At 55.1% G+C, this 25,758-nt stretch overlaps 2 protein-coding genes across 17 annotated transcripts in view; one reads left to right on the forward strand and one right to left on the reverse strand.

Annotated features, from left to right (window-relative positions):
* Positions 1-1,562: 1,562 nt before the first annotated feature.
* On the reverse strand, positions 1,563-6,620 carry LOC103102835 (uncharacterized). Of its 8 annotated transcripts, none has more exons than XR_465961.3 (3): positions 4,124-6,620; positions 3,167-3,230; positions 1,563-2,319 (listed from the first exon to the last, which is right to left on the reverse strand). XR_465961.3 is itself a non-coding variant. In XM_056821808.1 (3 exons), exons 2-3 carry the CDS (start codon positions 3,894-3,896, stop codon positions 1,952-1,954), a joined length of 1,098 nt encoding a protein of 365 aa, XP_056677786.1. In that variant the 5' UTR covers positions 3,897-4,354; positions 5,198-6,540; the 3' UTR covers positions 1,563-1,951. The 8 variants fall into 8 exon arrangements, 4 of the variants coding, with proteins under 4 accessions (XP_056677786.1, XP_056677785.1, XP_056677784.1 ...); XM_056821808.1 differs by having other exon boundaries at positions 3,167-4,354; positions 5,198-6,540; XM_056821807.1 differs by having other exon boundaries at positions 3,167-4,350; positions 4,455-6,540.
* Positions 6,621-6,867: 247 nt separating this feature from the next.
* SETD1B (SET domain containing 1B, histone lysine methyltransferase) overlaps positions 6,868-25,758 on the forward strand; it is a 44,659-nt gene continuing 25,768 nt past the window's right edge. For 7 of the 9 annotated variants that reach the window (XM_056821797.1, XM_056821799.1, XM_056821798.1 and 4 more), the window contains exons 1-6: positions 7,111-7,304; positions 7,705-7,874; positions 8,291-8,386; positions 9,073-9,343; positions 13,004-13,116; positions 16,741-17,964. In XM_056821797.1, the coding sequence (XP_056677775.1) occupies positions 7,229-7,304; positions 7,705-7,874; positions 8,291-8,386; positions 9,073-9,343; positions 13,004-13,116; positions 16,741-17,964 (1,950 nt within the window). In that variant the 5' untranslated portion in view covers positions 7,111-7,228. Of the gene's footprint in view, positions 7,014-7,110; positions 7,305-7,704; positions 7,875-8,290; positions 8,387-9,072; positions 9,344-13,003; positions 13,117-16,740; positions 17,965-25,758 lie in introns of those variants that run through there. The other 2 variants (XM_056821803.1, XM_056821804.1) reach the window with 2 other exon arrangements.

Consider the following 25,758-nt stretch of genomic DNA (forward strand, 5'->3'; position numbering starts at 1 on the left):
TAAGAGGGGCCCTCATTAACAAGTGGCAAAAGGCAGGGCCTGGAGTCCCCGCAGTCATTTCACACCCGGAGGGCCCACACCCCCAGTTAACCTCTCACCTCTGGAGGGGCCCCCTAGCTCCTCCCAGTGACCTCTGGGGTCAGCAGCAGCCCCTCCCACGGGGGAAATTAGAATACCAGAGCTTTGCATTTGTAAAAGGCTTCCTAAGGCTAGGGGAACCCCCAGCTGGCCATTATCTGGGCTCCCCTCCGCACTGGAATGGGGGGGCTGGAAAGGTGGGGATTAGGGAAGTGCGAGGCTCCTGGGGGGGGACTGCAAGGCTGAGGATGGAGGTACTTCAATGCCAGCCAAGAGGGGAGCAGCCTCCAGCTGGCCCTGAGGCAGGAGGGTGGGGGACAGCTTTGGGACCCTGAGCTAGCTTCCTCCATCTCCCCAGGAGTTCCCTCCAACTCTAGAGAAAACCATTTGCTGCTTACTTTCCTAATGGGCCAATCCTGGGGGTCAGTCTAGAAAGTCCAGGGCCTGGGTTTGAATCCTGGTTCTGGCGGTCTAACACGGGTGGGCAAGGGACTAAGCTAGAAAAAGCCCCTCCCCTAGCCCCTGGGGGGGCAGAATGCTGGGGAGGGTCAGGGTGTTTACACAGAAAGGGAAGGAAGGAATCAATTAACAGGGCATGTGTGAAGGGGGTCTGAGCCTCAGTTTCCTCTTCTGGCCAAAGTGAACCCACTGCATTAGCCGCCGGCATCTATTAGGTCCTTAAACCAAGTTCCGGGCCTCGGAGGATGCCTAGCTCAAGTGGTTTCCCGGGCCAGGGAGAGAAAGGGGGAGCCTGCAAAGGTGGGGTGCAGGAGGGCCTGCCCTGAGCTCAGAGCAGGCTCACTTCCTCTTAAGAGCCTGGCTGAGGAGGGAGTTACCGTAATGACACCCTTAAGGGGTGCCTCCGGGCCACCCGGCCCAGCCCCAGAAGCCAAGGTGGAGCGCTCTTCCTCCCCTCCCCCCAGAGGCTCGTCATTCTGCCAGGAAATACGGTAGAGGCTGGGGAGCAGAGGGGGAGGGCGGGCTGTGGAGAGACTCCCAGCACCCAGCCCGGCTGCCAAGTACAAAACACATCTCTGCTGGGGGAGGGGCCAGGCCAAGCAGGTTCACGGCTCCAGCAGGCGGCCCGGGGCTCCCCGGCTCCCCTCGGCCTCCGCTCCAAGGACAGAAGCCCACGTGGGCCAGGCATAGCCAGGCTGCCTACCTTGTGTAACATGGGGGCTAGATGTGCTCAGAATCCCGGCGACGGCTCTTCCATTTCCGGGCAGCGCTGGGGCCTCTCTGGCTCCTTCCAGCACGAGGGGAGGGAAGCCCCCAGCCAGAGGCATCCATGGCTGGCCAGAGGAATTGGGCGGGGTGGGGGCTGGGCCCAAGGCCGAGGAGCTGCCTAGCTGGGAAGGTTCGGTGACCTTGGTCACTGCTCCAGGAGGCCCAGGGAGGGCTGGGGCCTTCTCGGCCCGCCGAGGGGGAGGGAGAGCTTGTTTACCGCCTGATCCCGAGCTGAGCAAACATACAGAGGCCAAACGTGTTTTTCCTGTTTTTATTGTGGAGTCCCCAGGCTGGGGCTCAGAGCTTTCGGCACAAGGAAGGGTCTTGGGCTTTAGTCAGCATGCAGGGGTCAGTGGAGGGCGGGGTGCAGGGCAAGAGCAGCCCGAGGAGAGGCAGGAAACCACTGCCATTTATAAAGCTCGCTTCCAGGGCTGCTGCAGCCCTCCTCCCCACCCACACGGGAAGAAAAGGGCTCCGGGTGCAAAGGGACTTACCGAGTGGCTTCCAGTGGAGAAAGCAGCACGAAGGAGCCCAGAGTCCAGCTCTAACTAATGGGCTTCCCAGCCTCCCCCTCCCCAGACAAATAACCACCGCCAGTCCGCCCCAGGGGCCGAGGACCCGAGGAGGGGAGAGCCAGCCCGCTGCCCTAGGTCCTGGAGAGGCTGGCCGGTGGATGGGGCAAAACTTGGGGTTCCCCTCCCGGTGAGGTCACCTTCGTGCAGGGGATGGGGAGGGGTGACCCCAAAGCCGGCACCATAAATGAGAAAGCAGGTCTTGATCTTGGCGAGCCAGTGGCCAGCCCCCCCTTACTGCCTGCCTCGGTGGGCCCCACCCAGAAGTTGGGGTACAACGGATATGATGGGGGGGCCGAAAGGATCCAATAATCTAGCACGTGGCGGCTGGGAAGCGTAAGGTCGGGCGGCCCCTGGGCACTCACTCTTACCCCTGGCTGGTTCCGCCTGCTTCGCTGGGTCCCAGGAATCCGAGTGAGCCCCGAGTTTCTGAGCATCCTGACTGGGGGTGGGGGTGGGGGTGAGGGATGGGAAACAAGCACGGTCATCCTCCCCCAGCAGGTTGAGGTCCCACCCAGCCCTGGATTGCCTCGGGGATGGGCTGACCCAGAAAAGGGCTTTGGGGAACTGGACAGAGAAGGGTCGTCCTCCTCCTCCCTCAATACCCAGTGGCTGCTCCCCTCCCCCCACCTCCATTCGGAGCCAAGTGGCCACGGTCCCTGGCTTGGGGGCCTCGTAAAAGACTGGGACAACAGTCTCCCGGGTCCCCAAGGAAGCTGAGAGGCAGAACAGGCTCCGAGAGGGAGGAGGAGACCGTCAGAGGCGAGGGATCTCCCAGGGTCACCCCTCCCCCACCGCCTTCCTTCCCCCTCCCCTTTGTCTGCGGCTGGGGGAGGGGTGGCTGCCTACGGCTTTAAGAGCCGCGCTCCCCTCCCCCACCGGAGCGCTAAGCTCGCAGGAGGAGGCGGCGGCGGCTGAGGAGGAGGCGGTGGCTGGCCCGGGCCCCGGGCTCTCTGATTACAGTCAGCCCGCCCTCCCCTCCCCCCCAGCAGCCACCGCCCTCCCTCCCCGCCCCCCTTCCTCGAGCACGAAGCAGCAGCTTCCAGCGCACGAAATGGCGCCTGCCTTTTCTTTCCCCCAAGCCTGCTGGCTTAGCTAACACGACCCAGGGAGAGCCGGCTCCCAGGGCTGGGCTCGCCCCGCCTGCCCCGACGACCCTGCCGAAGAGGAGCTCGGGAGAGGATGAAAAAACCAAGCCTCGACTTAGGCAAAAAGAACGAAAAAAAGAAAAAGCACCCCCCAAACCCCCAACCCTCAACCCCCAGCCCAGCTCGAAAAGCCTGATTTACCCAGAGCCAATCCAGGCGTGGACAGGCCTCGCAGCGAAGCCACCTCCTGCTCCAGGACTCGCAGCTGCAGCAGGAGAGAGAGAGAGAGGACAGGGAAAGCGAGCTCGGGGCGGCCATTTAGCAAGCGCCCGGGCCAGTCAGCCCCGGCCCTAACCCGCCCGCCCACCCACCCGAACCGCCCTGGGCACGCTCTCGGAACCTGAAAATAAAACTCGAGCGCAGCGGGGCGGGAGGGAGGAGGAACCCAGCCCGGGCTGAGAAGAACAACGAGGCAGGGCGGCAGCAGCCCGAGCAAGAAAGCCTGCTGCGTCATGGCGCCAAAATGGACGCCGGTCCCCTTGTCCTTTCTTTCAGCGCCCGAGCCGGCCAGGGGTCGGGGCAGCCTCGCTTGGCTCCCCGGACCAGGACCGAAGAAGGGCCCCCCAGCACGGATTTCCAGCGGGAGGGAGAGCCCCCCAAGTCTGGCAAACTGGGCTCTCCTGGAAGGGCGGCTAAAGCCCCAACCCAAAGCACTGCTTTCCTCCCTTGTCCTCAAAACTGCGAGATCGGGGACGGCAGTGGGGAGAGAGAGGCAGGCAAGCAGGCTGGCTGGCTCGCTGATGGAGGGAAGCAGCAGTGTCCTCCCCCCAGCAGCGGGGGTGGGCAAGGGTTTGGGGCTCGCAGAAAAAGCCCAAGGGGGAATGCCCCAGTCACCCCAAGCACCCCCACAGTCGCAAATAGAAAAGCACATAGCCCCTGGGCACGAAGACCCCAACCCCTCCCATCCCAAAGTGTATCTGTCTAGCTTCTCTCCTCTGTCCACATTGTCTGCCCCGCCTGGCCAGCTACAACCGACACCAAGCTAGGAAACCCAGGCGGGCTCAGTCCTTGGGCTCAGAACAATCTGCAGCAGCTCAGGGCCTGCTCTAGCCGGTACTGACTGCTACAAGGGCTTTGAAAAGGCACGTTCTTACTTACCGGTGCTCAGCTTGGCGCAATGGAGTCTGGAAGGTGAACTTGGGCGTTGGTTTGGTGATGTGATTGTAAGAAAAAACCCCACCATTTTGTTGGAGTTTTGTTTGGATCATGGGGGGGGGGGGTCACTACCTTTTTGTCAGTTACAGTGTCATGTCATTTCATCGCCTTCGAATTCTGCAAACCTTTCCCAGGGTTCGGCCGAAGGCTGGCAGGCTTCGCCGGTGGGGCTGGCTAGGGCAAGGGTGTTAAGAGTCATTTCAGAGACAAAAGGCAAAAAATAGACGCTTCCAACAAAACGGGAGAACAAAGGAAAGAGTTAGCCACTTCGTACCCGGGTCACCCCAACCACTAGAGAAAAGGCTGCCCAGTTTAATAATGTCGTTGGGCTGCAACTGCTTGGGGCTTCTTGAAGGGGTTTCTGTCTAGTTTCCTGTGACCAGTTCAGTCTCTGCTGAAGAGTGGGGCTTTCTTCTCTCTTCCCTCCCCACCCCCCCAAGACTGGAGAAACCAGAGCCGTCGCCCTCAAAAGAGAGCTTGCTTAAAGAAAATCCACCAGCTAATTGGGAATAAGGCTAGCTAGCATTCACTGTAGATAAACATTTCTTAAAGCCTAAAGCTTATCTCCTAGTCCAAAGGCAGGAATTTGGTTCTGAGATCCAACAAGGAGAAACAAAAACAGACATGCAGATAGACGAAGGCTCAGAAATTAGAACAATTCGGCAACATTAACATGAACACTGCACTTAAATTAAGGACAGAATGGATTGGGTACTTACAACAGAGCAGAATTGAAAAGAAAAACAGCAGTAATGGCTTACATTTTTTTCTTGGCTTAGTACAGCCAGAATAAATTCTTTCCTAAAACTCTACATTTAAAACATTACCTTGTTAAGAGAGAAGGAGAGGAGTTAATAAAGATGGCCAGGTTTAAGTGTTTAATAGAGGAAATTATATATATTTAAAAAAATTTATTGTTCAGTCAAGAGGATACAGATTAGACAGCGCAACCCCCCCTCCCCACACCCCCAGCCAAAAACCATAAAAAGGAAAAAAGTAAATAAATATGTCATTTACTTAGATCTTTTTTGGATTCAAAATTTTTAAACTGCTGACATTAATGATGGGCTATGACCTAGTTATACAAGACAAAGATGGATTCCAGGTCATAAGGAGGAAAAAAAAAGCAAAATCCAAAATCATTTTTAAAAAATGCAGTCTTCCTTCTTCCATCGGTCCTTTAGCATTGGTGACCAACATTGGGCAAGACACGGGGCAATCCTGCACTGGATGGTGGAGTCAAAGGAAAAGCGTTCCCCCTTTTGGAACAAAGGAAAACCCACTTGGCCATTTAATTCCATGGCAGAAAAATGGCTCCCTGAATGTTGGCCTCTCCTTGGCTTGTCTGATGACGGATGTTAGGAGATCCGCGTCTAATAACTCAAGCCCCATAGAAGCTTCGCGCTGATTGGCCCAGGGGCCCTGGCGCCCTGAATCAGCCAATTACCGCACCACGGCCCAATTACAAACCCCCCAAATACCCCCCAATATGAGACGAACCACCGTGAAGCAGAAGCAAGACAGGCAGCCTCTTCTTCAGCCAGGAGGAGGCAAGGAGGGAGCGAGGAAGGAAGGAAGGAGGGGAAGAGAGAAAAAAAAAAACACCCATTGCTCCCTCCCCCCTTCCCTGTAATAGTGTAACCGAGAAGCACAGGGTGCTTTGGGGGTAGAAGCGACCAAATGGAAGCTGCTCGCTGATTGGCCGTCGCCAGTCCCAGGACCTTTAATAAAAGGGGAAAAAAATGAATGTAGAAAGCGACTCATTCGAGTTTGGGCAAAGTATGGGGAGATAGATTTGACAACCCTGGACAATTACAAAAACGGGGTGTGTGTGGGGGCGCGGAAAGCCCTTCCTCCAAAAGCAAGGGGTGCGGGGAGAAAATGGGGAGGAAAGAGAAAAGCTCCAAGCCGAGATCGGTCTGCATCCTTCCAGCAAAACCCAATGATTGCAGCGTAATGCTAATTTGGAAATCCTGTTCTATGCTTCGAGATGGCTAGGGGGTGCAGGGGTAGACAAGGAGGAGGAAGGAGAGGGAGATCGAGGGGAGGAGAGGGTATCCCTTGATTGCTGCTCCAAGAGATCCCGCGCCGAGGCTCCCCACTCTTCCCGCGACTTAAAACACACACATACACACACCCCCAAAATAAAACCCACCCCAAAGTCAGGCGGTCCCACCTCCAGTCCATCTTGTTTCTAAAACAGTGTAGGAGGCCGAAGGTAAACGCTGGCTGCTCCCGGGCACTGTGGGCCCGGGGGAACCCGATTTCGGGAGGAGGAGGAGGAAGGGAACCCCCCCTTCCCCAAATCCTCCTTCCTAGTCAAAATCCCGAATCTCCTCCAGAGATAATAAAATGCATTAATTAAAAGCCTGTCCCCCGGGCCTCCCCCCCCCCCCCCAGCTCAGGCCCTCGGGCCTCCGCCCCAGGCTGGGGGAGAGGACGTTAGGGGGTGGCCTTGGCTGGGGAGGGGGGGTTGCAGCGCAGCTGCTGCGAGCGCCAGGGGGAGAGGAGAGTGGAGGAGGAGGAGGAGGAGGAGGAGGAAGGAGGAGGAGGGTGAGAGATTGGGTCGGGCTCCATAGCGGTGTATTGTGGGATGTGCGGGGACTGGGAGCCGAGCCGCTGCCGCCAGCCGCCTCCTCCAGCAGCGGCAGCAGCAGCAGTAGCAGCAGCAGCCGCCGCCGCCGCCGCCGCCGCCGCCACAGCAGCAGCAGCAGCAGCAGTAGCAGCAGCAGCAGCCTCAGCTAGCCCCCGGTCCGGCCGCCCCAGCCTCGGCTCCCGCGGGGAACACCATGTACAGGCTGGTCGCGCAGGGAGGCCGGCGCCCGGCGGGGATGTAAGCAGGGGCTCCCTATTTCCCCCTCCCCCCTTCCTCTCCCCTCCCTCCTTCCCCTCCCCTCCCCTTCCCTCCTTCTCTCCCTCCCCCCTCCCCGGGAGAGGCCAGCGGAGGCCGCGGCGGAGCCAGGCTGGGGGGGTGGCAGGAGGAGGAGCGGGAGCGGGCTGGTGGCGGCGGCGGCCCGCGACCCCCCAGCCCCGAGCCCCAGCGGCACCATGGCCTTCCGAGGGATCCGGGCCGGGGGGCAAGGGAGCAGCCACGCCGAAGATCATGGCAAAAAGCAGAGTTCAAGTGAGCTCCCCCCCTCCTGCCCCGGCCACAGCCGCCGCCGCCGCTCATCTCGGGCTGCTGCCGCTGCCGCCACCACCGCCGCCGCCGCCGCCGCTGCTGCCGCCTGCTCCCTAGCCCGGGATCGCTCCTGTCCACCCGGGAAAGGGGCAGCGGGCTGCCTGGTGGCTGGCCGGCTGGCTGCCTGGCGGGCGGGCGGGCAGGCAGGCAGGCGGGCGGGCTAGCTGGCTGGCTGGCTGCTCCGCTCTCTCTTTTACAGAAATAATCACCCGGTTTTTTGGAGACTGGGAAGGCTCGGGTGGGAGGGGGGTGGAGGCTTTGGGGGGGCTATTTTTTTTTTTATTTTTGAAAGCCGCCCTTGCCGCTGCGGGAGAGACACAACTTGGTGTCGGTCGTTTTTCAGGTTGGGTTAACGGCATGGAGAGCAGTAGCCACCACCACCACCAGCAGCCTGGACCGTCGGGGGAGAAGAGAAACCACCATTGGAGAAGTTACAAGTTGATTATTGACCCCGAGCTGAAGAAGGGGCAGCACAAACTCTACCGTTACGATGGACAGCATTTCAGCAAAGCTGTGAGTGGAGTGGGGGGTGTCTTTCTTTCCTTCCTTCCTTGCTGAAACATAGATAGCACCCCCCTTCTTCCTCCTCCTCCTCCTAGGGCCCAAAGAGCCAGAGGACCTGCTGGGACCTCCCCCTCCCCTTTCGATGGGAAACGTCAGGGGGAAACCCTCAGTAGCCTCCCCCCCAAACAGTGCTCAACTGTCAGGTTCCCAGCCCACCTTCAAGTCCGGCCCGGTTTGTTCCCACCCCCACCCCCCCCTTCTTTGAGCTCCTGACTTTTGACACATGGGGGAGGAGGGAGCATGGAGGGGAAGGGGCTGCTCCCTCTATCCACATTTCCCTGGAGTTGTACGTGTTCCCACCCTCCCCCCTCCTTCAATCTCAGAACTCTATTTTTCTTCTCTCCTCCCCACCCCCCCTCCCCCAGACTCAGTGCTTTCTCTCGGTGAAAATCGAGGACCCGAGGGTCAGAAGAACATGGACAAAAACCAAGGAGTTGGAACTTCGTGTCCCCAAATTCAAGGTAGTGACCCCTCTCCCTGGCCAGGGAAGTTGGGACTTGTGGGGGGGGGATTACCCCGAGTTCTAAAATACCGTTGGGAAGGACATGGCCCCGGTTCCCGCCTGTCTGTGTGTGTGCGTGTGTGGGGAGGAGTAAGGGGGGGCATACTGGTGTTTGGAGCTGCCGGGCTTCTGCTGTCAACATTGCTACAACCCATCCAGATTGTAGACGAGGGAGGGAGGAAAGGAGGCAGGCAGGCAGTGGATACTTTGTCCCACTGGCCTGGAAAGGGGTGTGCTTCCAGAGCCATCCCCTGGGGCTTCAGCTCTTGAGGAAGGGGGTGTCACTGGCACCAGGGAACACCCCCCAGGGCTTCCCTCCCCTTCCATTTAAAGGGGGGGAAGGCCCCTGAGTGGGGGCGGGGGCTACGTCAGGAGAGTAGGGGGAGGGGAAGGAGAGAGAAACTGTTTCGTATCCCCCTCTTCCTTCTGAACCCGAGGACTTCCACGTTCCAAACGATTTAATCCTCCGCTTTCGGTCCCCGCCCGCGTGCATTTAAAAAAAATGTATGTATGCATTGCTTTCTTTTCGGGCTCCTTAGGATTTGGGGTAAGGGGGCACGCTGGCGCCGCGAGCGATCTGGGCGCCATGTGTTTACTTTTGAATGTTCGTTTTTTTCCTTCTCCATCGCCCCCCCCCCCCCCCAGATCGATGAATTCTACGTGGGGCCGGTGCCTCCCAAGCAGGTGACTTTTGCCAAACTGAATGACAACATCAGGGAAAACTTCCTGACCGACATGTGCAAGAAATATGGGGAGGTGGAGGAGGTGGAGATCCTGTACAACCCCAAGAACAAGAAGCATTTGGGCATTGCCAAGGTGGTCTTTGCCACCGTGAAGGGGGCTCGGGAGGCTGTGCAGCATTTACACAACACCTCGGTCATGGGCAACATCATTCACGTGGAGCTGGACACTAAAGGTGGGTAGATCTGGCGCCTGGCGCCTGCCGCTGCCGCCGCCGGGAAGGTGAAGGGTGGAAGTTGGAAGAAGTGTGTCATCTTGCTCATTCATCTTTCCTCCTCAAAACTGCTTCCCCTTCCCTCTGCTCAGCTAGGGGAATGGAGGGCTTGAGTTCAATTTTTTCCCCTCTGAAGCCTCCTCCCCCTTTTTTGCCCCCCCCCAATCACGTGGAACCCAATGTGTTGTCTGTTGCTAGGAGACAAGCTGTAATTTACAAAATGCTCTAGTCCTTGGTTCCCCCCCCCCACCGGGACCACTCAGAAAATTAGCCCCAGTTGGGCTTCTGCGTTCCCCCAGCGCCTCCAGAGCTCCCACCTACCAACCTTTGTGTCTTGGTTTTAAATGGTCCCCAGTGCTGTTGGGGCCCCCTTTTGTTTACCGGGGTGTTTGTGCCTGCCGAAGGGGGGCTGGGAGGCAATGTCTAAAAGGGCCTGCTGGAAATAAAGTGATGGAATGAGATGGGGGCCCTTCTGGGAAAGGGAGCCGGCCCACCCCAGCTCCGTAGTTGTGGATGGCAACGGGGGCAGCTATTTCATTGATAAATAGTGAATGATGGGAGCTGGGCAGCTTCAGAATCCTGCACAGGGGTTGACAACTGTGTTTCTTTCTCACTCCCTCTTAAAGGGATAGCAACACTTCCTCTCTGCAGGAATCCTTCCACAGTGTGGAAAAGCATACCTGTGCTGTCTGCCCCTAAAACCAGAAAAGGGGAGACACTGGATGGAGGGGTGGAAGAAGGGGGTGGAAATGAGCTACTTGCCTTCCCCCTGTGCTTTCTCCTGGCTCCCTGTGGCCAGCCTCCTGGCCTGTGCCAGGGACCCCTGCGCCCACTCTAAAGTTTGTTGGCACATGGTCTTTCTGAGAGCTTTAGTCATATTCGTATTTTCTTTTCCATACTTTGGGGGCTCGGGTGCCCAGAGGAATTCTGCCCAAATGGAAAGTGTGCCTGCTTCCCTGCTAAGCCTCCCATTCTTCCCCAAACTCGGGAAAAGACTGGGCAGCGTTCCCAAGTTTGAGTGGTTTCCTGGGTGGCACAAGCCTGGCTGGGTGTGAGTGGGCTCTGCCTGCCCGTGACTGGTGAGACAGGACTTGCCTTTCTAGTTTTCAGGGCACCATTAGTGTAAATACCTGGAATCGGCAAAGAAGATCCGAGACTAAAAGAATCCAGGGGGGAAATTCTCCCCTCCCTTTCGGCTCCTCCAGCAGACTAGTCCTTGGAGCATCTAGCCACTGACGGCCCTTCTAGACCTTAAGGATTCTGGGATTCCATGTCCTTAATGACCGTCAGACCCAGTGCCGGCGCGGTGGAGGAAGTGGCTCAGCTCCCCTTCTTTCTAATTTCTGGTGCCTTTTAAGTTCCGAATCTCGGGATGCAGACGCCGCACCATTTCTTCAGACCCAGGGGCTAAGGCATGATCCCTTAGCAGGCTGAAAAAGAGAGCTCCTCCCCATCACAGCCCACATACCCTCTGGCCACCTTGCTAGAAAAGGGCCTGAAGAGACAGACAGTAAGACATTTTGTATTTCAAGAAAAGAGGAAAGCTGACAGTAACTCAAGGAATAGAGGTGCTTTGCATATCTCAGCCCTGTCCTAGAGGGGTCATGGGTTACACAAAGACTGATAATTAAGGGCTCACCATCCGGTCTGGGTTGTCTGCAGCTGTGAGGCTCCATGGGCCAGTAGTTCTGGCAGAGGAGGCTCATGATACTTTTTTAGCTGGAGGGATTAGGGTGAAGGAATGGCTTGGAATAGGGGGAAAGAAGGAGAGGAAGGTGGGTTCTTTGGGCCTGCTCTCACACACGAGCCCAGGACTTGGTATAAATGAATGCTGGGGAGCAGCTAGGTGGCTCAGTGGCTAGAGAGCCAGGCCTGGAGGTCCAGGGTTCAAATGTGCCTTCAGAATACCGCCTAGCTGTCTCTGTATAACTCTGGGTGAGCCACTTAACCCCCATTGCCTAGCCCTCCCTACTCTTTTGCCTTGGAACCGATACTTAGTAGCTATTCTAAGTTAGAAAGTAAAGAGTTTGAAAAATAAATTGAATGAATGAATGAATGAATGAACATTGACTTCTTGACCAAAGGCTGCAATGCTTGAGATGCTGTGATTGGCAACTCTGAAGCCAAAGTCACAGGAACCAATTTAGATCCTCTTCCTGCTCCCTTGAGTAAGCCCCTTCTTTAGCCCTCAGTTTCCCCATCTGTAAAATGAGGGAGAACTGAATGGCCTCTGAACTTCCTTCTCAGTTTAGAGCTGGGATATTATGCTTCCTTTAACTACTATATAGTTATAGTGTATCTTTGCTCTCCAACCCCAAAAGACCAAGCAACCCATCCAGTGCTGTGTTCTGCTCTAACCACAGACTTCTTTCAACAGTATCCTCCAACAAGTTGAAGAGTTAAAAAAAAAAAAGTTGGTGGGGGGCAGCAGTAAAGTGGCTCTGGGAATTGAGAGCCAGGCCTAGGGATGGGGGATCCTGGGTTCAAATCTAGCCTCAGACACTCCCCAGCTGTGTGTGTGTATAACTGGGCAAGCCATTTAATCCCCACTGCCCAGTCCTTACTGCTTGATTCTGTAGCAGAAGGTAAGGGTTTAAAAAATCAATCTTTGGGACTTCAGGTGTCTCGCTCCTTCTCTTCCGAGGTCTGAGGTGTCTGGGCTCCCAAAGAACAGATTTGGCATAGGGCACAGGGATTACAAAGTCCTCCAGTGGGATGCCAACCCGAGGTCAAAGACTGTTGCCTTGTGGGGATTGGTGGCTTCCTCAGCCCCCTGACTGTAGGACTTTAATTACCCAAAGAGCACGGCACTGATAAATGGATGGATCCGTATGGATGTCTTGAAGAAATCAAGACTGCTTCCCTACACCCTACCTTCTGGAGGGGGAAGAGCCATTCGAATGCTGAGCTTCACTTTTGAATGTCTGGGAAAAGGCGGGGAGTAGCTAGGGAAGAGCCTATCTGAGCTCAGGGTTACTGGGAGAAGGTCCCCCCCTGCTCCAGCAGAGTGGGGGCCTGTCTTTTTTTTTAACTCTTGCCTTCTGACTTAGAATTGATACTGTGTATTGGCTCCAAGGCAGAAGAGTGGTAAGGACTAGGCAATGGGGGTTAAGTGACTTGCCCAGGGTCACACAGCTAGGAAGTGTCTGAGGCTAGATTTGAATCCAGAATTGCCTGGCTCTACCCACTGAATCCCTTTGCTGCTCCTAGGAGGTCCTGTCTTGGTCTTCATAGCCACCTGGACCATCACCCTGTTAGGGAAAGGGAGAATTAGGCATCCAAAGTGAGAAAGTCAGGCTTTAGAACCTTCTTAGCCCTAACCCTTCATTTTCAAAGGGAAGGCAGTGACTTGCCCAAAGTTACTCACCTAGCTGATCCGTTCCCACAGCCTTTAGCAATTGGGCCAGGCGTGTGTCACTGACAGTTGGGATCAACAAAGAAAAAAGACAATTCCCTTCTCTATCCTGTACTGGTCCATGCCTTATTTTCACAGCTATCCCTGTAGAGCCGGGGCTGTCCCCTGTTATCCCTGGCAAGCAGGCATTCAGTGAGTGCAGAGGTAAGAGGCCAGGTCGTCCCTGCTCACTTAATGAGACGTCTTCTTCCCCGTGGTCTGCGCAGGCGAAACTCGAATGCGATTCTACGAGTTGCTGGTGAATGGCCTCTACACCCCCCAGACCCTCCCAGTGGGCATCGAGCTGGAAACCTCCCCGACAGTCAATAAAACTTTGCAGGTGAGTCAGGCCATGCCTAGTGGAGCTTGCCTTCCTTTCTCCTGGCTTTTCTCAACCCTAGCTGACCCCTGGGGGCTCGTGTCTGAGTCAGGGCTAGAGGAGAAGGCCATGCAAGAAGTGGGTTTAGAGTGATGGTCAGTGCTGGACTTGGAGGAAGGAAGGCCTGGATTCAGATCTTTTCTCTGACATTGTATGACCGTGGGTGAGTAACTTTACCTCTTTTAGGCTTGGTTTTCACATCTGTAGAATGGGGGCAATGATACCAGCAGTACTTATGGCCCATGGTAGTTGCATGTGTGTGAAAAGCAGAATACAAACTCCTCAGAGTGTGTACTTAAAAGGGAAAGATGAGCAGTGAGGAGGGTGTCTTTCCTGACTGGAGCCTCCTGTTCATTAAGTGTCCAGAGCAGTTCCAACCCAAAAGGAAGGGAAGTCTTCCCAGATCTCCCACGAGAACCCATTGTGTGCCTCATTCCTGTTCAAGCACAAGGAGCAGAGGAACCCACAGTCCTTGGGGAGCTCACAGTCTGGTTGTTCCTGGTCCCAGGTGGAAGACAACTTGGAGATATTCTAGGCAAACCCTTTGTTTTAAACATGAGGAAACAGGTTCTCCAAAGAGGTAGAACTTACCCTAGAACTCATAGTGGCTGAACTTGAACTAGAACCTCAGAAAAATGGCTAAGTCTAGCAAGATTTCTGCTATGCAGACCCTCACCTTCCTCATTGTTAGGTTCTGAGCCACCTTGCCCAAAACATGATCAGGGAGCCCAACCAGGGACTCCTCCCTTCCCTCCTTCCTTTTCTTTCCTCCCTCCCTCCCACCTTCTTTCCCTCCCTGCCTTTTCTCCCTCCCACCTTCCTTCTTTCCCTGCCCTGCCTTTTCTCCTTCCCACCTTCCTTCCTCCTTCCCTTTTTTCCTCCCTCCTTCCAACCTTCCTTCCTTCCCTACCTCCCACCTTCCTTCCTTTCTTCCTTTCCTCCCTCCCTGTCTTTCCTCCCTCCCATCTTCCTCCTTCCCTTTTTTCCTCCCTCCTTCCCACCTTCCTTCCTTCCCTACCTCCCTTTCTTTCCTCCCTCCCACCTTCTTTCCTTCCTTTCTTCCTTTCCTCCCTCCCTGTCTTTCCTCCCTCCCACCTTCCTTCCTTCCTCCTTCCCTTTTTTCCTCCCTCCTTCCCACCTTCCTTCCTTCCCTACGTCCCTTTCTTTCCTCCCTCCCACCTTCTTTCCTTCCTTTCTTCCTTTCCTCCCTCCCTGTCTTTCCTCCCTCCCACCTTCCTTCCTTCCTCCTTCCCTTTTTTCCTCCCTCCTTCCCACCTTCCTTCCTTCCCTACCTCCCTTTCTTTCCTCCCTCCCACCTTCTTTCCTTCCTTTCTTCCTTTCCTCCCTCCCTGTCTTTCCTCCCTCCCACCTTCCTTCCTTCCTCCTTCCCTTTTTTCCTCCCTCCTTCCCACCTTCCTTCCTTCCCTACCTCCCTTTCTTTCCTCCCTCCCACCTTCTTTCCTTCCTTTCTTCCTTTCCTCCCTCCCTGTCTTTCCTCCCTCCCACCTTCCTTCCTTCCTCCTTCCCTTTTTTCCTCCTTCCCACCTTCCTTCCTTCTCTCCCTCCCTGCCTTTCCTCCATCCCATCTTCCTTCCTCCCTCCCTCCCTCTCTCCTCTTCCCTTCCCCCCTACTCCTTTCCCTTCCTCAAAAACCCTCACAAACAACAACAAACCTTCGGTGTCCCAGTAGGATTATTCCCATGAGCAAAGCTCCCAGCCGAGCCCCCAACCTCAGATCCTCAGCTCTGTTTTTCCAGCCTAGGAGGGTCCTATCCCTGCTTTCCATGAACCCCCCTCCTTGGTCCCACTGTCAAGGGCTAGGTGGCACAGTGGATAGAGCCCTGGATCTGGAGTCAGGAAGACAGGAGATCAAATTCAGCCTCAGACATTCTAGCAGAATGATCCTGGGCAAGTGGCTTAAAGGCTATCTGTCTCCGTTTCCTCAGCTTTAAAAGAAGGAGAATAATCCCTCCCTCCAGGGGTCGGGAGGATCTGATGAGATTAGCACTGTGCCTGTCCTCCTATTCCCGGGAACTTGCCTAAAAGGCTCCAGGCTTGGAAGAAAAATTCCTTTTTCTCTTTGCTGTCACCCCTCCCTCTGTCCCTTTCATTGACCTAATCCTCTTCCAGCTGACATCTCTGGAACAGGAAGAACCCAAGGCCACTTATCCCAGTGAAATCTCCCTCCATGCCACCCCAGGGTTGTAAGAGGTCTTTAGGCACTGTGATGAGCCTGCATTTCTTAGGATGGAATCATGGGTGCTCAAGGGGTCCCTTCAGCAACTCTTGCAGCTGCCTCCCCCTCCCAACCTCAGTCATGGACTGCCCTTAGAAGGACCTTGGATGGGGAAGAGGGAGCCGGGAATACACTTCTTCAGTTGCTGCCTTTTTGTTCTTGTTTTCTTCCACCACAAAGCTTGTTCTCTCCCTCTGCTTCTTGGCATTATCTGGACTCTTTCTCTCCATCCTTTCCCTCTCTCCAATCCCTGGAAGCATTTCTCCCTTTCCAGGCTGAATTAGTTGACAAGCAGGCCTCAGTTTACCAAAGAGTTGGGTACAGGAAGGGCTCTCCTATAAAGGGAAACCTATTTGAATCATGTTGGAGGAAGGAATCCTTGCTTGAAGCAAGTCCCATTTGTAAGGGATTCCCCTTTCCTAGTCTCCAACACACCAAGCAGACGGGAAACCCCTATCACGAAGGCAGGCTGAGAGGGTCCTGCCCAGAGCTTCCAGGTAGGGCCTGGGAAAGAGCCCCCAAACCTGTGGCTACTTGGCAGGAAAGTTTCTGGGCTCCCCCGCAAGCCTTTTGCCTCCTCCTATTTATCCCTGACCTTCTGCTTACAAGCTGGGTGGCCTTGGGGAAGTTATTTTTGGTCTCTGGGCCCTGGGGTCTCTTGCTCCCTTCTAGCTCTAAATCTCTGCTATTGACAAATATTGACACTATTAATTAATAAATGACTTCACCTCCCTGGGCCTCAGTTTTCTTCTTTGTAAAACGAAGGGAGCTGGACTTGGTGGCCTCTGAGGCCCCTTTCACCTCAAGATCCCTGGTTTAATGAGACTATTAAAGAAAGATCTATACGCCCTTCTGGAACCGATACTTACTATTGATTCCAAGGCAGAAAGTTAAGGGTTTTTTCAAAATAAAAAAAAATTTAAAAAGAACTGAAAGGGGCCTTTGAGGCAACCTGGGCCAAAGGAGAAGGTATAGACAGTTTTAAGTGATTCGCTGAGGATATCCCAGACAGGCTGTAAGAGACAGAGGCGTTGACTGGCTTTTGGGCGCTGAACCTGCCACTGAAGGATGATATTGTCCAGTTTGATTGAGGCATCCACTTGTCATTTCCCAAGTGCCTCTTCTGCGCCAGGGACTGGGGGTGTGGGGGCAAGACAAGACAGAAGTGACGAGATCCCTGCCTTCCAGGAGAAGATTACCTTCTGGAAGGGGAGAAACAGTACCTATACCAGTGTAAATATACGAGGTACATTAAGGGAGCCTATCGGGAAAGGAAAGGTAGATGGGAACCTTACTGGTGGGGACGCTGCCTCTCCAACTTATACCTCTTCCTCTCGTCCCCCATCCAGCTAACAGATGCCTTGAAGCGCCTGAAGGACGGTAGCGTGGCCTCCGCCAGCTCCTCGGCATCGGTCACTCCCAACAGCAGCACGCCCTTCTCCCACGATACCGCCTATTCCAGCAGCCGCCTGGACACCCCCAACTCCTACGGCCAGTGCACGCCTCTCACTCCCCGCCTGGGCACCCCCTTCTCCCAAGATTCCAGCTACTCCAGCCGCCAACCTACGCCCTCTTACCACTTCAGCCAAGACTCGGGCTACAAGGCCCGCCGTCATGAGACCAAGTTCACGGACGCCTACAACCGCCGGCACGAACACCACTATGTCCACAACTCCTTGGGAGCTTTCCGCTCCTCGGAGCACACATTTGGCACCACCGCCACCTCCAGCAGTGGGGGTGGGGGCGGGGGTGGTGGAAGCAGCTCCTATAAGCCCCACGTCCAGCCAGAGGCCCCCCAGTATTCCCATACTCCCCCCTCCGCACCCCTGGGCCACACTAGCTCCAACTACAAGTCGGCCTTCTCCCCATATCAGGCTCCAGCCCTGTTTGCCCCACACCCAGAGGAACCAGCGACCATGCCAGCCTTTGCCCAGGGGGGACGGGACAGTGGGGAGTACCGCCGGGCACAGCCCCCTGTCGAGCCCCCAGCTGTTGTGGCCCCTCCGGCCAAAGAGAGGCCCGAGACTCCCCCTGTCCCACCCCCACCCCCACCCCCTGAGCTGAACAGCAGCCTGGAGCCCAGTGGGGGCCCTAACTTTGGCTGGAGCCCCGAACGTTGCAATAGCCCCAGGACGCCAACCCTGGAGTCATCCCCGTCATCCTCAGAGAAGCCACACGACAGCCTAGACTCCCGCATTGAGATGCTTCTGAAGGAGCAGAGAACCAAACTGCCCTTTTTGCGGGAACATGACTCGGACACGGAGCTGCGCATGGAGGGCAGCCCCATCTCCTCTTCTTCCTCGCAGCTTTCCCCACTCCCCACGTTTGGCCCCAATTCCCAACCGAGCTTCCGAGGCCAGACCCCGTCCTCTCGCCCATCCAGCACCGGCCTGGAGGACATCAGCCCCACCCCCCTGCCAGACTCAGACGATGAGGACCTGGGCTTGGGCCTGGGCCCTCGCCCCCCACCCGAGCCAGGCCCCCCTGACCCAGCCGGTCTGCTGGGCCACGGGGCCGAGACGACCAAGGAGATGGCTGGGGAGAGGACGCCCACCTCGGAGAAGATGGATGAGGTAAGTGTAGCCAGAAGGTGAGGAAGCAACTTCCTTCCATGGGTCAGCAGCTCTGGGGAGCCTGCCGAGGCCAAGGTCCCTGATGGCCCCTTTCTCTTCAGCTAAGCAGGGCAGTAAAATCTCTTAAGTCCTGACCCTCGGGAAGACCTGAGGATTGTAGAACTAAGAGGAGGCGACTGGCTAAAGCTCACATGGCTAGTTAATGACAGGACCAGGACCAAAAGCCAGTGTGCTTCCCGTGGCACTCGGCTCTCTCCAGCTCTCTTTTTTACGCCCTTAGTTTCTGTCCTAGTAATGATTCTTAAGATAGAAGGGTAAGGGCTAGGCAGTGATTGTTAAGTGACTTGTCCAGGGTCACACAGCTAGGAACTATCTGAGGCTAGTTTTGAACTCGGGTCCTCCCAAGTCCAGGCCTGGCACTCTATCCACTATGCCACCTAGCTGCCCTCTCTCCCCTTGTGGTCAGGTCAGACAAGTCTTGGTCTAGGAGCCTCGTATCCTTCGGGCTCATTTCCCTGGGGTCTGGCCCAGTTTAGGAGAGCTCAGCCCAGGGATGTCTTGGCCCTTCCTTGAGATGTTCACAGGCTTTTCTGCCTTACATAGGTGAGAGGGGGGTTCCCATCCCATTCTGTGCCCTGGCAGCCCTGGCAGTGCAATCAGATTTCTTGAACAGAGACGTTCAGGGAGTCCCTGGGGGAAGACATTTCCTGATTGCCTTCCCCTTTCTCTTGTTGGTAGAAGGGAGGAAAAATCAGCTGTGCTTTTGCTGCGTTCCGCCCCAACACGTGTGTCTGTGTGTGTTTGCCTGTCTGTGTATGTAGGGCTCAGGGCTCTCCCGTCTCACGCTGCCATAGGAACATGCTAGGAGTCTCTCTGGAGTGTCCTTGCTGGGCCCCTTCCCTGGGGCTCCCGAAGGACCCTGGGCCCAAGCTGCTCTAGATGTTTCCATAAAGGGGCATGGGAGACTGCCTCCCTGTTTCCTGCTTTCCTTCCCTGCTGGGCCCAAGGGGAATGAGACAGAAGAATGGCCCTGGCTTTCCTCCTCCAGTGGAGCCCTCCAGCCATGGGAGCAGTGGCCATTCCCCAGAGCTGTCTCTGGTCCTGTCCGGTGAGAGGAGCAGGGCCGCCCAGCTTGACGGCTCCCCTCTGCCCTTTCCCCTTTGGACTCTGCCCAGCCAGGTGAGGACCCATCGAGGAGATGGACGTGCTGGGACTTCTTTATGCACCCTTCAGCCCCACGGCCATATCTAGTAGTTGGCCAGACCCCTGGGAGTGGGTCCAAGAGCACGGAGGACCTCCACCTTCCCATGGGGAGTTCCTGGGCTGTCTGGTACTTACACTCATGGGCTTAGAGTTGTCTGGTCCAAGCTTCCTCCGCCTTCATTTTATTCATGAAGACCCAGATTCAGGGACTCCCAACCTTGCCCTCCAGCCCCCAGGACAATTGTCTTGCTGAGTGGTGAGGTGGGAAGGGGGGCAGCTCTGGGGTTCGACACCGACACCCCAGCAGCATCTCCAGGGTCTCCCTGGATGCCAGTAGTGCCCTTGATCAGGGCACCTTTCAGAGTTGCCAGGGCTGAGCTCAGGGACCCAGAGGCCAGCAGATGAAGATAAAAGTGGGGGATAAGGGGGTTCTTTATGGAAAGATCTTCTCCCTCCCCCCCCCCTTCCCACACAATAGCAGCAAAGGGAAGACCGCAGGTGAGGGAGGGGACAGCCGGTGCCATCTCCCATCCCTGTTCACTTCTTCAAGTCCTGGGCCAAGTCTGGCTGAGTGGCGGCTGAGGAACGGTTGGCCGTCCACGCGCTGACTTATCTGGGTCTTACAGGGCCTTATGGGCCCAGGTTTGAGCCGGAGGATAAAGGGAAGGAGAATTTCCCGCCAGGCTTGAGGGGGAGTATCCGCTGTGTCTCTGGGGCCCTGGAAGATTAGGGCGCCAAAGGGGATGGACAAGGGGAGCTGGACAGAAAGAGGTTTGCGGCTGGTTTTCTCGGGGGTGTTATCTGTGGCTTCTCCTCGTCCTCAGTGCATGAATGTCCTTGACCTGTCTAGTATCTAGCAAGAGCACTGGGCCCTCACACCCCAGGGCCATCTGCCTGGGGGGCCAAGAGTGTAGGCAGTGTTTTGGCCCTAGGATGGGAGCACTCTGCTCCCTGTGGGTGGGCCGCCGGTCCCAGGAGCCTTTGATTAAGATCCCGGAGCTCCCGCTGGGGAAGAACACTCCGTCCTTACTGGAACCACTGAAGAGGGAAGGGGAAGGGTTGGGAGCCCATCTGCCCAAGCGGATCCCGCCTTAGCTTGGAGCTTTGTGGTGTCTCTGTTCCGTTTGGGGATGGCAGCGTGCTGGGGGAAGGGAGCCTTGGACAGGGAAAGGGTCCCAGCTCCTCACCCAAGAGGAGTCTGACCTGTGGCAGGAGCAGGGATAGAGCCTAAAAAACCTTGGGGTCTCCTCTCACCAGCCCTCCAACCTTTGCCTCCAGCATGGCGGGACTTTGTGGTCAGCCCCCTGTAGTGGAGGGCTGGGGTGGGAAGGCTTATAGGGGAAGGAGTTAGGGCTGTGCATGACCTCCTGGGTGTGTCTGGGTCCCTGTGGGACCCCCAAAGCAGTTTCCAGATGGACTCTGGGCCCCACCCCCCAGTTACATCCTGTGGGACCTTGGGCCTCTGGCTACCTCTGACTGCCAAATAATAATGCTACACCTCCTGTTTGTTCTAAAGGCCTTCCCCAACCACTCCGTGAGAGTCGGGGAGAGGGTTACTTACGTTAGTCTCATTTTATAGATGAGGAAACTGAGTCAGGGCAAGTGTTACATTAGATGAGATGCTGAGGCTCAGGGCTGTGAAATGCTTTACCCAGAGTCACACAGCCAGTCAGTGTGAGATGAGACTCAAACTCAAGTCCTCTCCCTACGGTACCCCAATGCTGCCTGTTATCTGACAGCCGTGGATCTTGAGGTTTTCAAAGATTTTCATCATTTGTGGGGAGGCAGCACTGGTGTTGTGGAGAGAGCAGTGAATTTGGAGGCAGATGCCCCACATTCCAACACTTATTCTAGGCTGTCCCTCTCTGGACCTCAGATTTTGCATCTGGGAAATAGGGGTGGGTAGTGCAGTAGGTAGAACGTCCTAATCCCTGAAACAGCAAGAGCTGAGTTCAAATTCAGCCTTGGACACTTCCCTAGCAGAGTGACCCTGGGCAAGTCATTAACTTATTTGCCTCTGATTCCTTGTTTGTAAAAAAAAAAAGGGATGATGGTCACAATAGCACCTACCTCCCAGGGTTGTTTTGAGGCTCAAACAAGATCATCATTGTCAAATGCTTAGCACACAGTGCCTGGCACACAGGCAGCGCTCCATAAACGTGAGCTGTTACTATTATTCATCGAACTGCACCCAGTAACCTAGACCTGGGCACAGTTCCTAACCAGGGGCCCCCACGCATAGATTTCAGGAGTCCGTGAACCTGGGTGGGGGGAAAGGCCATTTCTCTTTTCATTAACTGACCGGCAAACGTTTATTAAGTACCTACTATGTGCCAGGCACTGTGTGACACACTTGAAGCATCTAACGATGCGATGCTGAGCCGGAGGCAGGGAGCTTCCTCAGATTGCCAGAAGGATCCCGGATCCCCTGCCTGAGACCTTCCAGCTTCAGATCTAGACTGACGTCGAGCTTCCTCCTCTCTTTAGCCCTGGGTTTAGCCATATCAGAGAGATCTGGCGACTTCCCAGGGTCACACAGCCTAGCACTGGGCACTGTGCCAGCTAGAGAATTAGGAAGAAGCCTCCTGGTTCAAAACTTCTCAGCTCTCTGGGTTCTGTGACTCTCCATTTATACCTTAGAAGTGAGGAAGGTGGCAGGGGGTGGGTGTCTGCCCTGTGGTGGCACAAACCATTGTGGGCTGGTGACTTAAATGAGGCAAGTCATAGAACCTAGCCCAGAGGGTCATAGATTTAGCCCTGGAGGAGACCCTAGAGATTATTAAGCCAGCTCCTGCATTTTACAGATGAGGAAACTGAGGCTCAAATTTGAACCTAGATTCCCTACCTCCAAATTAAGCCCTCTTAAGTCCCTCTGTGTGCTGCTCCTGGATCTGAACCTCAGTTTCCCCACTTGTAAGATGGGGAAGAACTTTTAAGCTTTTAGGAATGAGTCAATGTCCTGTAAAAGCCACACCCCATTGGGGAGAAATGTTTTCGATTTTCATGTCTGCAAAGAGGGCAAAGTCTGGAGGTTCTTGGGGCCCTGTCCTAGGGTGATAGCCAAGGGCATCAGTTAAAATGGGAACAGAAGGGCAGCTGGGTGAATCAGTGGATAGAGAGCCAGAGCTGGAGACGGGAGGTCCTGAGTTCACATGTGAAATCAGACACTTCCTAGCTGCATGACCTTGGGCAAGTCCCTTAACCCCCATTGCCTAGCCCTTACCATTCTTCTGCCTTGGAATCAATATATAGTATTGATTCTAAAACAGAAGGTAAAGATTTTTTAAAAGTTAAAATAAAATGGGAACCGAGTGACTTAGAATCAGAGACCTGGGTTCAGATCCAACCTTCATCTCCTTAGCTGGGTGTTAAGCAAGCCTTTCTGAGCCTCTTGTAAAACTAATAATTGATGGAAAATCCTTTGAAAACGGTAGCAGAGCCAGCAGAAATGCTTGTTGTAATGATGATAATAGTGGTTTTGGGGAGAGTGTGCCTGTCCCCCTCCTCCCCATCCCCCTTCCTTTTTTCTTGAGGAAACCGCCTGTTTTAGCCTTGAATTTACTCTCTCCAGCCCCCAGTCCCCCACCTCCCCAAAGGCCAGGCTAGGCTGCTCTTGGATCAGATGAGTGAGAGGTTACACAGAAATCGACCCATGCTGGAGGAGGCATTGTGTAGTCCAATGGACAGCACTGGCCCTCAAGTCAGGGGACTGGACTATATCTGGCCTCTAGAGCCAAACTTTGGTATGTTCTTTTCAGTTGTATCTGACTTGATGACCCCATTTGGGGCTTTCTTGCAAAGATAATGGAGGGGTTTGTCATTTCCTTCTCCAGCTCATTTGACAGATGAGGAAACTGAGGCAAACAAGAATAAGTGACTTGCCCAGGGTCACTCAGCTAGGAAGTATGTGACTCTTTGTGACCCTATTTGGGGTTTTCTTACCAGAGATACTGGAGTGATTGGCCAGTTTCCTTCTCCAGCTCATTTTACCAATCTGGAAACTGAGGCTGACAGGGTTAAGTGGCTTGCCCAGGGTCACATAGCTAGTGTCTGAGGCCAAGTTTGAACCCAGTTTTGAACTTCCTGATTCTAAGTCCTGAAACAATATCCACTGCACCGCCTGGTTGCCCCCAACTACTAGTGTGCACTTGAGCAAGAGGCTTAGCCTTCTGGACCTCATTTTTCTACCTCTGTAATACTAGAAAACTCGGCTCGTTCTAGAGCCAGGATCCTCTGACCTCATTTTCTTCCTCCGTTAAACTAGAGCCTTGAATTCAACAGCTGCTGAGGTCTCCGTTCCACCCCTAGTTCTAGGCCATGACCTCAGTTTCCTGTTCTCTAAAATGAGGTTCTTGGACTTATATTTTCAGAGTTCCAATTTCCAACTTTGGTTCTAGGCTCTTCTATTCTCACCTACCCTGTGTTGGTGCTCAAGGGTGCCATGGTTCTAGTTGTCAGGAGATGGGGGACGCCAGATTTGGCAAAAGCTTGTTGGGGACGGGGAAGAGGAGTGATGCCAACTTAACATTCAGGGAGTCTCGCTAGCCAGGCCCAGGCAGGTGAAATTGGAAATGAGGAACCCAGACAGATCCTGGCCCCTTGGGGTCCTCCCAAGTGCTGGCCTCAGAGAGGAAGCCCAGTGTTGCGATAAGAACTGGCAGACCAGGGTTTCCCTCACTCTCTTTTCTCAGTGGTTTGATTCTCCGCCAGGAAGAGGGAGGTCCAGGCCCACGTGCTGGCTCTGGGAGAGCCACCTGCTTGATCTCGCTCATTCAGGGTGTCTCAGGCCGGCTCTCCTGGTCCACCTTCCTCTTGTGTCCCTAGAACAGAGACCGGGCACACAGGAAGTCTACCCTCTTTCTGCCAGCCTTGGGCGCCGGCCCCTCTCACTCCTTGAAGGTGAAGCCCATACGTACTGAGTGAAAAAGGACTTTTCTGCAGCCCCCTTCTTTAGGGTCCTCTTTCTCCCTCCCTCTTTCTTTCTTCTTCCCTCCTTTTCTCTCTCTGTGCCTGTCTCTCTCCCATCTCACTTTTTCTCTCTGTTTCTCACTTTTTCTTGCTGACACACTCTCTTCTCTCTCTGTCTTCTTCCCCCCTCTCTTTTTCCCTCTTCCTCTCTCTCTGTATCTCTGTGCCTCTCTCTCCCCTCTCACTTTTTCTCTCTGTTTTTGCTCTTCTTTTCTCTCTCTGTCTCTCTTCTTCCCCCCTCTCTTTTCCTTCCCTCCCTCCCTCTCTCTCTCTCTATCTCTGTGCCTCTGTCTCTCTCCCCTCTCACTTTTTCTCTGTTTTTGCTCTTCTTTTCTCTCTCTGTCTCTCTTCTTCCCCCCTCTCTTTTCCTTCCCTCCCTCCCTCTCTCTCTCTCTATCTCTGTGCCTCTGTCTCTCTCCCCTCTCACTTTTTCTCTGTTTTTGCTCTTCTTTTCTCTCTCTGTCTCTCTTCTTCCCCCCCCCTCTTTTTCCCTCCCTCTCTCTCTCTCTGTGCCTCTGTCTCTCTCCCCTCTCACTTTTTCTTGCTGACACTCTTTCCTCTTTTCTCTCTCTCTCTTTCTCTCTTCTCCCCCCCCCCCCCCATTGCTCCTCCATACTGGACAAAGAAGAGCAAAGAAGATGGTTTTGGGGGTTCAGTCAGTTCCTTCCCCCCAGTCAGTTTCTCCTTCAGAATGTCAGTGTTAGGACGCGCCCCTGGGACCCAGGGATATCTAATGTCTCTTCCAGAATCCCTAAAGCACCGCCAGCCCCCCTGATCCCCCCCCCCCCAGTCCCCCTGGGACCAAGGCAAAATAATAATATCCCAGAGCCAAGGACCCAGGGGGCTGGGCCAGGGGAGGGACCTGTCTGGCTACAGGGCGTGCCCATAACCTGCCAGGTGCCTAGCAGGGACAAGGATGTCTCCTCCCTCCTAATCACCCAGGCCCCATTTCCCCCTCCCCTTAACCAGGGTAATTAATGAGTCTATAATTAGTATGGGCAGGCTTGGAGCAGGGGAGGGGCCCCAGGAGAGGCTGGCAGAGATAAACAGGGTGGATGGAGGGTCAGCAAAAAGACAGTTTGGCTTTTCCTGGGCTCCTCTTATCCCTGGACTGGAAGGATCTGAAGGGCCAGGAGGTGGAGTCACAGCGGTACCGAAGGGAGCTGGGAGAGTTGGGAGTTTGACACCCTGAGTTGGGTTACCATCCAGAGCCCCCAGAGTAGGCCAAGTTTGGAGGGAGGAGTGCTTGGAGCAAATCCCCCAAGAGCTTTGCTTAGAATAGATGTGGCGGGAGGACTCTGGAAATGTAGTCCCCTCCCGGACCCTCCCAGACCCTCTCCAGTGTCATGCCCCCACCCCCTCCCCAAATGGGTCCCATATAGATTGACAAAGTGATTCCACAGCTAATGTCTCATTGACTTTGTGAGAGAAAAAGAATAGGCTGGAGGCAGAGCAGGGAGCATTACTGACCCCATTTCATAGGTGAAGCAACTGAGGCTTTCTGAAAATGAAGTGATTGGATGAAAGAGGAGGAGGAGAGAGAGGTGCAATAGGAAGGAAGCCTAGGGAACTTCCTGGCCTTGTCTATGGAGCCTTTCCATAGGCAAGGGACCCCCAGGAGGC

Source organism: Monodelphis domestica, chromosome 3, assembly GCF_027887165.1.
Source record: "Monodelphis domestica isolate mMonDom1 chromosome 3, mMonDom1.pri, whole genome shotgun sequence".
Lineage (NCBI taxonomy): Eukaryota > Metazoa > Chordata > Mammalia > Didelphimorphia > Didelphidae > Monodelphis > Monodelphis domestica.

Excerpts from the sequence above, each read along its gene's own strand:
- LOC103102835 (XM_056821808.1), bottom strand. The coding sequence starts at position 3,896 with ATGTGCTTTTCTATTTGCGACTGTGGGGGTGCTTGGGGTGACTGGGGC. Across the intron at positions 2,320-3,166 it reads CACGCCTGGATTGGCTCTGG|TCAGGATGCTCAGAAACTCG; the intron begins GTAAATCAGGCT and ends CCCCACCCCCAG.